The sequence below is a fragment of the Penaeus japonicus genome, unplaced genomic scaffold (genome assembly GCF_977035675.1).
Source record: "Penaeus japonicus unplaced genomic scaffold, GWHDUDI00000001_assembly GWHDUDI00000024, whole genome shotgun sequence".
Classification (NCBI taxonomy): Eukaryota; Metazoa; Arthropoda; class Malacostraca; order Decapoda; family Penaeidae; genus Penaeus; species Penaeus japonicus.
The window spans coordinates 8,820,144-8,832,643 of record NW_028234426.1 but is presented as its reverse complement, the minus strand read 5'-3'; the positions used below and the strand labels follow the sequence as shown (position 1 = coordinate 8,832,643).

Below are 12,500 nucleotides of genomic sequence, written 5' to 3'. Positions count from 1 at the left end.
ACGTGTTATCACGCGGAAACGGGTGTGACGTCACAGAGCCAGCCGAAGTGCCAAGAGTGCGCTCAGTTTTAACGGCTGAATTGAAAGATTGGTTTTGGAATGACAGTTAGATTTCAAATGCGGAGGAAATATCTTTCGTCACTGGGATAATATTTTAAGATATATTAACGTTCTCTCTATGTCACAAGAAAATCGGTTGCTATTACACCCGAGAGCATTTATTATAGCAAACAATAAAACAATGTTAATGTTATAGCAATATATACTGATAACGATAAGGATAATAATAATTGATAAATATATTAGGAGGAACATAAATGCAGACACAAAATTACACAATTACACAAATTTACGAAAGTCCATTGGTTATAAATAGACTTCTTGAACCAATACCATTTAACCCCGCGACTATCCAAAGGGGTTGGGGCTGGTGGGGGGAGGGGGAGGGATTAAAAAAAGGAAAGGAGAACATAACGGGGAAAAAAATATTAATTATACATAGGAGAAGGAGAAAGATCAAGAGGTCAGGAAATGAAAGATTATGGGTGAGGTACAAGATCATGTTGCGAGTAATATGAAGAGAGCAATATCAAAATAGTAAAAAAAATGAAGATGAGGAAACGTCAGTGCATGACGAGAAATGAGACACATAAGATGAGTAAAGGGAACACCGGTGCATGGCATGAGCACGAAAGAGAGAGAGAGAGAAAGAGAGAGAGAGATGCGAGAGGAGGGAGGGGGAGGGGGAGATGATATCGGATGAGATAGGAGAGAAAAAGATGAATTGTGTGCTTCTAGAAAGAGGGAGAGCGGGGGAAAAAGGTAGACTAGGGGAGGAGAAGGAAGGAGTAACAAGGAGCGGAGGAAGATGGAGAGGAAGAACAGGAAGATGGGAATAAAGAGGAGTTGAGAAAGGGAAAGAGAGAGAGATGGAAAGGAGGAAGGTGGGGAGAATATAGGGAGATGGGATGATGAGAGGAAGAGCTCAGAGAAAGAAGAGGAGAGTAAGGGGAAGGGAGGGGGGATGAGGAGGTAGGGAAATGAAAAAAAGATTTAAAATATGTTGCAGGAGGAAGAGGGGACTAAAAAGGGGAAAAGGGAGAGAAAAGGTACGTGGTTTGAAAAGAAAAGAGAAAAAGACGAAAGAGTAGGAAGAGTGTAAAATGGAGAAGTGAATGAGGAAGGGGGAATAAAGGAGGAAAGAGGATACAGGGTGGAGGGGAAGGCGAGAGAGAGAGAGAGAAAGAGAGAGAGAGAGAGAGAGAGAGAGAGAGAGAGAGAGAGAGAGAGAGAGAGAGAGAGAGAGAGAGAGAGAGAGAGAGAGAGAGAGAGAATAATAATCATGGAATGCAGAAAAAAAAATGAATGAAAGGTCGAAGGTCATGGATTACAGATTTTTTTTAGGGCCAACGCAACATTTTCAGGAATACCTCTCGTTTCAGCCCCCTCCCCTCTCTTTACTCCCCTCTTTCACTTCTTCTTCTCCCACTTCTCTCCCCACCCCCTGTGATAATCGCAGGGAATGAATGGTCTTACATCAAAGAGTCTATATATGACTCATAAACTTCTGCTTATTTGTGGAAGTATTTTATATCGTAAAGATATTTCCTGGTTAGGGAAAGAGTTTGGGGGAGGGAACGAGAGAGAGAGAGAGAGAGAGAGAGAGAGAGAGAGAGAGAGAGAGAGAGAGAGACTGTTATTTTGAAAGATTTGATAAAGTAAAGCTTTTATAAGTCGGTTTTAGAGCATGTAAAGATATGCATATGTATAAGACGTAGAATTAAGCATATGAAAAAATAAACATGATAGTTGTGTAAATATGAGAAAAGGAAATATATGGAAAATTCATAAAATCTTTATACACCATAAGCCACCACCATACAGCGAGTACATGATACCCAAACACCCGGACAGAAAATCATAACCAAGGTTCTTGCAACCGAGTTTCTTATCTCGAACTTCCTCATTACCCCCTTCTTCTTACCCATCTCCCCTCCCTTCAACATAACCCATCCCTTCACACACACCACCATGACACGAATTACTCCCCTTTTCTTCATTTCCCATCTTCTTTCAAGTCCATGTCTCCCATTCTCCTTTACTCTTTCTTTCCCTCTCTCACCTGCCCCTTATATCACAACACCTACAACGAAGTGTCACGCAGAAGCACCCAGGACGAAGAAGAATGTCCAGAGAAGAGATCGCGCGATAGATAGCGATCATTTCCTGGTTGAGATATATTTCGGTGGCGCATTTATCTTCGGGTTCGTGAGGTTGGGGTAGGTCAGGCTATACGTGATGCGAGGCAGGATTGCAGGGGGAAACACGTCGGGGTTTGGCAAGCGTCTAAGCGGGTGTAGAGGGAGGTAGGGAAAGCTTCTTGTCCCATTATGTCAGGTTTCTTTGAGATAGAAGAGACGTATTTCTGCATTTCTTCGGCGAGGATTTCGGATTTTGTTATTCGTCCTTTGGTTAGCTTGTGTTTTGTATATTGTTTTTTTTCTGTAAGTATCGATAGTGTTTTGTCATTCGTCATAGTGAGATGGAAGTTACTTATAAATAATTACGCCAGGTTCTTAGAGACGTATATGAGGGATTCGTCGTAATGAAGTGCTTAATTTATCAATAATTTAATTTATGGCGCATAGCGAGGTGTCGCAAGTGTTACCGTAACATAAGTGAACAACTGGAAACACATGCGGAAAGTTATGAAAAAGAATATATGAAGAAAGGATGACATGAATGCTTGATAATATGCCCTAATAATAAAACAACATTTTCGTGATCTATTTTATAACACTTACCAAAACCTAACCCAACACAGGATCTAGCGGAAATTCTATTATGACGATTCTAATAATGAGATTTGAATAAGTTTTAGCCAAATCTCAGGCTCTAGATCTTTTTATCTTTAATACATAGTTAAACCAAATTAAATATATCTAAGTTACTGATACCTTTCACATATAATCCCACCTTAACGATGCAAGGTTAGAGTTGATAGCCACTAAAACAACAGGGAAGAGTTTGCTCGAACCTCATCTCGATAATCTTTGGAGTATTTGGCAACCTGACCAGATGTTGCCAAACGTTTGGCAACAATTACTCGTTTTAAGATCGAGAAGAGAAGACTGTCACTGCACACAAAATGTTTCTTGCTGAATTGATGTCTCATTAAGATGTCGACCTGATGTACTTCACTCAAAGTCGACTTCTTTGAGATTCCGTTCTTAGATAATTGTTTCACGTGCTCGCTCTCTCTCTCTCTTTCTCTCTCTCTCTCTCTCTCTCTCTCTCTCTCTCTCTCTCTCTCTCTCTCTCTCTCTCTCTCTCTCTCTCTCTCTCTCTCTCTCTCTCTCTCTCTCTCTCTCTCTCTCTCTCTCTCTCTCTCTCTCTCTCTCTCTCTCTCTCTCTTTTCTCTCTCTCTATCTCTATCTCTTTGAGTTGATTTCAGGGATCCGACAAATATATGTGGGTGTATTGACCCTTCAGGTTGGGCCATCAGGTCAACTTGACTTTCCCAGGTTAATTAGTCCACGTTTTTTTCTGCATGGAGAAATATCACACGTGGGAGTGTCCTCGTGGTGATTCGCCATCTTGGATTTGCCGTCTTGGAAGTCTCCGACATATTTGAATCTCTCTCTCTCTCTCTCTCTCTCTCTCTCTCTCTCTCTCTCTCTCTCTCTCTCTCTCTCTCTCTCTCTTCCTCTTCTTCTCGATCGTTCATCTGAAAGCATTCTTAAGATCTGTCCCACGCCCTGAATGCTGGAAGGAATGTAAACAATGATCTCGGTCACAGTGTCCTTCACTAAGAGGATGAACACACAGCACTGAGCTACCCCGTGTCTTCATTTACTCGTGGTGCTGATTTCAAAACATCTTTATTTCGATTTACTTGCCATTTAACCCCCACCCCTTTTTTTTTCTTCTTCTTTTTCGTTTAACTGTTTCAGACTCTAAACCTAATTTCAAAACACTTGATTTCGAAATCCGAAATTTCGAAATTCCTTTGACTTTGAACCTTCCTTGGTTTCGACGCTTATAATTCCGAAGCTCTCCATGTAAAGCTTTTTAACATATTGCGTATTTTTCCGAACTTGAATATTTTTAATTGAATGCGATACAAATGCGACACAATTTATTGATCTTTATTTTCATTAAAAAAAGTGTTTTATATCATGAACTTTATGCAATGCCCATATAACATTTTTTGAGAAGTATAAAAAAATATATATAAAAAAAAATATAAAAAAGTAAATGAAGACCGTACTTCTTTACATTAGGTCACTGCCCAGAATACGCAACTGACGACGCCCTTTTGGTAACCTCGTGGCGGCTGTAAATCACACCTAAATCCTCGGATTAAAACCAGAGAAGTGATTGGAAGACTTGAGACCGAATGTACACTCGCAACCTTCCTTTCGGATTACGATAATCCAAGACAAACGTACTGTAACCCCAAAGTGATCCCCCTCTTTCTCCCCCGCTTTCTTTATCTCTCTTTCTCTCACTTTCTCTCTCTCTCTCTCTCTCTCTCTCTCTGTCTCTCTCTCTCTCTTTCTCTCTCTTTCTCTCTCTCTCTCTCTCTCTCTCTCTCTCTCTCTCTCTCTCTCTCTCTCTCTCTCTCTCTCTCTCTCTCTCTCTCTCTCTCTCTCTCTCTCTCTCTCTCTCTCTCTCTCTCTCTCTCTCTCTCTCTCTCTCTCTCTCTCTCTCTCTCTCTCTCTTTCTTTATTCTATTTCTTCCTCTTTAAAGATGTACGTTTACAAGAAATAAAGAGAGAAAACACAATACAAATTCTTCAACATGAAAGAACGTAAGAAAGAAATACAGAGATAAATGAATAGAATGAGAGAGAGAGAGAGAGAGAGAGAGAGAGAGAGAGAGAGAGAGAGAGAGAGAGAGAGAGAGAGAGAGAGAGAGAGAGAGAGAGAGAAAGAGAGAGGGAGGGAGAATGAGAGAGAGAGAGAGAGAGACTTTGTCTTTTACAAGTTTATTGAGACAAGTGATTACATACATCTCAAAAGGATGAGGCAACACAGGTTATCCTCACTCCAATCATCCTATCAGCAGGTACCAGACGCCATCCTATGCCTTGCCAGCTGTTGTAATCCTTCCCCTCTTGTCTCAGACTTGACTTGGTATTTTAGGCAAACGTAGAGTTTTCATGTGTGTAGTTTACGATGGCTTGGGCGCGCGTGTGTTTGTATATTTGTGTATATATGTGTGTTTGTTTGTGTGTGTGTGGGGGGGGGAGATGGGTTTATGTTGTGTGTTGTGTTTGTTTGTGTGTGTGTTGTGTGTGTGTGTGTGTGTGTGTGTGTGTATGTGTGTGTGTGTGTGTGTTTGTGTGCGTGTGTGTGTATGTGTTTGTGTGTGGGCTTGCATATGCGTTTTAAAATAATCTAAGAGATGACGATTTAAAAGACGTGTATGCGTGCATGTTTGTGCCTATATTCACGACGTATGCTTGTGTAGGATATACGCGCACATTTCTTTCTGCAAACACCCCCGCAAGTTCATTAACTTCCATCACAGAGATTGCTTTGTACTCTGCTGTACTACAAGGCCTGAAGAAAAACACACACACTTTTCGGTAAACATAGAACGACCAAATATGCGCGCAATATTCCACCACACATATTTGTTGTGATGTTTATACGATCGAACCAGGAGGGAGGAGGGAAAGGGGAGGGGTAGGGGACCGGAAGTGGGGTGGGGTGGGGGTAGGGGGGGCAGAGGAAGGGAGGCTTAGGTTTATATCTTTGACCCCTTTTTAAGCACCCTCCTTTTGTATAGTCTATAGCTATAATCCTATTTCCCAGCCTTGTTTTATGGTCTTTTCCATTTAAAAATTGATGGAAAGTGATGGTGTTACTTTTTCATCTTTTTATTTTGCGATTTTGTTAGAAAATTTCATAACTCTGTCTCTCTTTCTCTCTCTTTTTCTGTCTATCTGTGTATCCATACCTCTATTTATCTATCTGTTTATATTATATCTGTATCTATATCTATCTATAACTGTCTATTTATCTCTTTATCTATTTGTCTGTCTATCTATATTTTTGTACATCTACCAATAATTGTCTATTTATATATTTATCTTTTTTACATATCTATCAATCTATCCATCAGTCTATCTATCTATCTATATAGCCATCTGTAGATGCTGTTTGTATTTGTCATTTTCTCTCTCTCTCTCTCTCTCTCTCTCTCTCTCTCTCTCTCTCTCTCTCTCTCCCTCTCTCTCCATATATATATGTATATATATATATATATATATATATATATATATATATATATATGTGTGTGTGTGTGTGTGTGTGTGTGTGTGTGTGTGTGTGTGGGTGTGTGTGTGTATGTATGTGTGTATATATTTATGTATTTGTGTGTATGTGTGTGTATATATATATATATATATATATATATGTGTGTGTGTGTGTGTGTGTGTGTGTGTGTGTGTGTGTGTGTGTGTGTGTGTGTGTGTGTTTCGAGTGGGTTTGCATGTGTATATATATTTTGTTTTTCATTTGATCTAAGCAAGTATAATCCACGTGCCCCGACGCATACAAGCTCTCATAAACACTGATTTCATGGCACATTACTCATGCTCTTTCCCTTACTCACTTGCACGGTTATAAACTGCTTCTTGGAGGTCTAGCTTTTGTAAACACGGAAGTTCTCTCTCTCTTTCTCTCTCTCTCTCTATCTATCTATCTATCTATCTATCTCTCTTTCTCTCCCACCCCCCCCCCTCTCTCTCTCTCTCTCGCTTACTCTCCCTCCCTCCCTGAAACCCTTCCTTCATCTCTCTCTTTCTCTCTGCATCTGTCTCTCTCCCCTCCTCACTCTCTGACAAAGACAAAGAGATAAGGAGAAGGGGAATAAGTTGGGCAGAATAGATAGATAGATAGAGAGAGAGAGAGAGTGAGTGAAGAGAGCGAGCGAGAGAGAGAGAGAGAGAGAGAGAGAGAGAGAGAGAGAGAGAGAGAGAGAGAGAGAGAGAGAGAGAGAGAGAGAGAGAGAGAGAGAGAGAGAGAGAGGAGAGAAGAGAGAGAGAGAGAGAGAGAGAGAGAGAGAGAGAGAGAGAGAGAGAGAGAGAGAGAGAGAGAGAGAGAGAGAGAGAGAGAGAGAGAGAGAGAGAGAGAGAGAGAGAGAGAGAGAGAGAGAGAGAGAGAGAGAGAGAGAGAGAGAGAGAGCGAGAGCAACTTGCAAACGACTATACGAAGGCGGAAGAGCTGTTGCACAGTTGACATCAGCTTAAAATCTCAGACAAACGGGAGAAGCAGAGGAGAAGGGAGGGGGAGGGGGGGGACCTAGAACGTAAACAAAAAGTATATTTGTTTTTCCTATTATTTATGTTTTTTTTATATACACTTTTACAAGAGTTCTTTTCAAAAATATATACACAACTTGTGCACATATTTTACACATATACAAGATCTTTCTATATACTTATTCATCATTCCATATATTTTTTTTATTTTTCTGATTCGAATATAGTAATAAGATCTCGAATCTCTGTATCTATATCTATAAAGAAAGATGAAAATAAACAGCCAGACGCTAACAAGAAAAGTAGCAAAGCCAAGCCAAAGGACAGTCACTATCGCTGTGTGTCAACAAGTCCTGCAATCTCTTTTTTTGAGCAACATGTATTTCGTGAAAACTAAATTTAATTTTCTGTGAAGATGACAGTGTTTAATCCCTTTCCGTCGCTCGGGTTTTCCAAATGGCTGCGTATTCATCCGTGTCTCTTTTCTTCTGTTCATTAGCGGCGGCTGTTTGGCTTTCCTGTTCTTCTTGTTTCTTATTTTCGTGTCTCCTTCTCTTTCTTTATTTCTCTTTTGCTTTATTTATGTAGCTATATGTATATATGTGTGTGTGTGTGTGTGTATGTGTGTGTGTGTGTGTGTGTGTGTGTGTGTGTGTGTGTGTGTGTGTGTGTGTGTGTGTGTGTGTGTGTGTGTGTGTGTGTGTGTGTGTGTGTGTGTGTGTGTGTGTGTGTGTGTGTGTGTGTGTGTGTGTGTGTGTGTGTGTGTGTGTGTGTGTGTGTGTGTGTGTGTGTTTATATGTGTATGTGTTTGTGTGATCGCGTGTGTGTGTTTGTATGTGAATGCTCGCATACCTATGTAAGCGTTTTTCTATGCATACTTCAACGTCATCCATTAGATTACGATAGTAAACAACACCAACGTCTCTATTACTCCCATTACTGTCTGGCATAACGGCCGCGCATCACAGAAAATGGCGCAGCGCTCGAGGGGAGACTTTCACGTTCGGTGTAAATCCCACATGATGAGAACTACCTTTGCTATTTATTCATGAATTTATGTATTTATTCACTTATTCATCTATCTCTCCCCTCCCTGAAAAAAACCTGTTAATTTTACCCTATGACCAAGTAGGGTGTGTGTGTGTGTGAGAGAGAGAGAGAGAGAGAGAGAGAGAGAGAGAGAGAGAGAGAGAGAGAGAGAGAGAGAGAGAGAGAGAGAGAGAGAGAGAGAGAGAGAGAGAGAGAGAGAGAGAGAGAGAGAGAGAGAGAGAGAGAGAAAGAAAGGGGAGAGAGAGAGAGATAGATAGATAGATAGATAGATAGATAGATAGAGAGAGAGAGAGAGAGAGAGAGAGAGAGAGAGAGAGAGAGAGAAAGGGAAAAAGCGAAGGAGAGAAATAGAAACCAATAGACATATAGATAGATAGACAAATCCACAAAGTGATAGAGTTAACAAGAAAGCACATCCTCTCCTTTGTCTCAAACACTTCGTGGCTTCGGCTTTTACAATGAGAGTCCCCCCTCCCCCCCTCTTTTCTTTCCCTACTTTAAATTTAGCTCTTCTTGCCTCTCTCTGCCTCCCCTACTTGCCCTGCTTGCTTCTGCAGGTGGCCAAATATTTATAGGTAGTCCAGTCGTGTTGCAAAGATTCATCACTCTTATGCCCTTGCATCACCTTCCTCTTTAAACCTTCTTTTCTTGATCTTTCGACCTTTTCTTGACTTTTTCGACCGATGATGATATTGGTGGTGATTATAAAAGTAAAGGTGATGATGGTCATAATGATACTGATAATTCGGATGTCATTATCACTGCAATCATATTACTTTATTATCATTATCATTACCATTATTTTTCATTATCATCATTTGATCATTATCGTTATATTTATTATCACTGTTATTAATATCATTATCATTACCATTATTATCATTATTATCATTCTTATTAACATTACCGTTATCATCATTATCATTATTGCTATCATCATTTTATTATCATTATTAATGTTGTTATTATTATTATTATTATTATCATCTTTATCATCATCATCATTGTTATCATTATTATTATCATCATCATTATTGCTATCATTATCATTATTATCATGATTATTATTATCCTTATTAGAGAGAGAGAGAGAGAGAGAGAGAGAGAGAGAGAGAGAGAGAGAGAGAGAGAGAGAGAGAGAGAGAGAGAGAGAGAGAGAGAGAGAGAGAGAGAGAGAGAGAGAGAGACAGACAGACAGACAGACAGATAAACAGACAGACAGAGACATAAAACAAGAAAAGACAGGGAAGAAATGAAAGATGGAGATGCTTGAAATGTGTCAAAGAGATTATGTAAATATTACAGCCATAAAATCCACAAGGAAAGGTCTTTATTTATTTAATCTAGATTTGAGTTTAGGTCCCTTAGTTTATGCCAATGCACACAGTTTCTTGTGTGTTTATGTATACACAAATATACATACATATACATACATATAAAATATCTCCCCCCCCCCTACACACACATGCAGGAAAAGAGAGAGAGAGAGAGAGAGAGAGAGAGAGAGAGAGAGAGAGAGGGAGAGGGAGAGAGAGAGAGAGAGAGAGAGAGAGAGAGAGAGAGAGAGAGAGAGAGAGGGAGAGGGAGAGGGAGAGGGAGAGAGAGAGAGAGAGAGAGAGAGAGAGAGAGAGAGAGAGAGAGAGAGAGACTAAGAGAGAAAACAAGAGAGAGAAAGAAAGACTAACAGAGAAAACAAGAGAGAGAAAGAGAAAAAAAATAGAGAGAAAAAAATAAAAATAAAAATAGTGAGAAAAATTTAGAAATCAAAAGGCAAACAGACACACATCCAGACAAAAACAGACACACATCCAGACAAAAACAGACACACATCCGGATACTCCTTCATGCAGTGAGGCCCGAGAGAGGAGAGGGGAGGCGCGAGCGACAGAGGGAAGGGAGGTGCGAGCGACAGAGGAGTCAAGGGGGACGGTGATGCGGCGCAGAAGGTGAAATATCTCCTTGTCAAAATAACGAACGTTGGGTCGCGGCCGACTTGGATGGGGCGGAAAGAGGGAAGGAGAGGGAAGAGGGAGAGGGAGGGAGAGGGAGGGAGAGGGAAGAGGGAGAGGGAGGCAGCGTGAAGAGGAAGGGAGCGAGGGAGGGAGAGGGTGGGAGAGGGAAGAGGGAGAGAGAGAGAGGGAGGAGGAGAGGAGAAGAGAGAGGGAGAGAGAGAGGAGAGGGAAAGAAGAGAGAGAGGAGAGAGAGAGAGAGAGAGGGGAAGGAGAGAGAGAGAGAGAGAGAGAGAGAGAAGGGAGAGAGAGAGAGAGAGAGAGAGAGAGAGAGAGAGAGAGAGAGAGAGAGAGAGAGAGAGAGAGAGAGAGAGAGAGAGAGAGAGAGAGAGAAAGAAAGAGAAACAGACCGACAGATAAGCAAACAGAGGAGAAAGAGAGAGGACAAGAGAGAAGGAGAAAGTGATGGAATGTAGATGGAGATAGACGGAGGGAGAGAGGAATCAGGGTTGAAGAAAGGAGAAAGGGTGAAGGAAAAAAGGAAAGAGAAAGAAAGGAAGAGGGAAAGGGAAGAGGGAAGTCAAACCCATGTGTAAACTGTAGTTATAAAACACTGTTGTTATTATCATCATTATCATTATTTCTATCATTATATTTTTATTTTTATATCATTATCATCAGCATTACTACTACCATTTTAATCATTATTATTATCATTTTAGATATTATCTTCATCTTTATTGTTATCATTATTGTCACTATCATTATTATTATCATTATCATTGATAATATTCCCTAATTCTGTTTTACCTCTTCTTCCGCTATGTGTTCCTCCTCATTCTTTTTTTCTTCTTTTTTCTCTTCTTCAACTTGTTCTTCCTTTTCCCTCTCTTCTTTTTCTTCTTTCTTCTTCCTTCTCCCCCTCTTTCACCTCGACCTATCGTTATCATATTTTCGGTTTCCTTTTATCTCTCTTCTCTTTTTTTTTTCTTCCTTCTTCTTCCTCCCTTCCTCTTCTCTTTCTCCCTTTGCTTCTTCATCCTTTTCTCTCTCCCTCTCTCTCTCTCCTTGTTCTCCCTCCTCCTTCTCTCACTCCATGCTCTCTCTTCTTCTTCTCTCTCCTCATTCTCTTTCATCTCCTCCTCTCTTCCCCCCCCCCACCCTCCCCCCCTTCGCTTAATCTGACCTTTGGCTTCCTTCATGAGATTCATCACGATTTAATTTTACTTTTTTTATTATTAATCTCTTTTTTTTCTCTCTCTGTCGACAGCTCTTGGTATAATGAGGTGCGATTTTAATGGATGGCCCCTTTTCATCTTTTATTGTGATTACTTTGACTTTTTACTTCTTTATTGATCTACATTTTTTAATTGGTTATTTATATTTGTTTATTCATTTATTCATGTGTTTAGCTATCTACATATGTGTTTATTGAGTATCCTTATTATTGTTATCATCTTTTTTAAACGTTGACTGATGGTATCTATTTAGTGTTACTGATTTATCGCCAGGAATTCCTAAGTATTTCGAAACAACTTTTTTTTTGAATGGCCATGTGACTTCCTTTCTTTCTTTCTTTCTTTCTTCAGCAGCAGATGAATTACTAAATGTCAGCGAGGAATCAAGATGGATACAGTCCGTCAGTTATGATGATGTAATCTTCTCCAAACATTGATGTATCATTCTTTTGACTAAATAAAAACAAAAAATGATAAGAGAAATTAATGAATGGGTATTTATCCTCTTTGTTATTGGTCATTTCTTTTTAAACTATTTATATATTTTGTTTTGCAGAAGGTTATCCTCTTGGATTTTGTTTTAGGAATGTTTATACTTTTGTTTGTTTTATGGTTATCTACCTCCTTCTTCACTTTAGAAATATTTATGCCCTTGTTTGATCTATGTTATTTACATCTTTCATCCTTTTTAGCAAATATCTACTCCTATATTTAATCTTATGATGATTCTCCCATTTGGTTTAATTCTATAATGAGTAAACCTCATATTTAATCATAAGATGAGAAATACTCATGGTTAATCATATATTGATTAACCCTCATGTATAATCCCATAATGATTAGCCTTCAAGTTTAATCCTATGATGAGTAATCCTCATGTTTAATCCTATATCAACTTGAATGATTTACCCTCATGTTTAGTCCTATGAATATTTACGCATTGCATTGCAATTGACGATTCCCCTCTTCTCTCTCCTCCCTCCCACAGA

The 12,500-nt window shown here is 39.7% G+C and overlaps 1 protein-coding gene across 1 annotated transcript in view; it reads left to right on the top strand.

The window, feature by feature from the left end:
• The window catches only part of LOC122249976 (hulk), a 96,069-nt gene that overhangs the window by 14,189 nt on the left and 69,380 nt on the right, over positions 1-12,500 (top strand). Inside the window, exon 2 of the mRNA XM_086551108.1 lies at position 12,500. This exon is cut by the window's right edge and continues 182 nt beyond it. Within this exon, the coding sequence (XP_086407234.1) occupies position 12,500 (1 nt within the window). The remainder of the gene's footprint in view (positions 1-12,499) is intronic.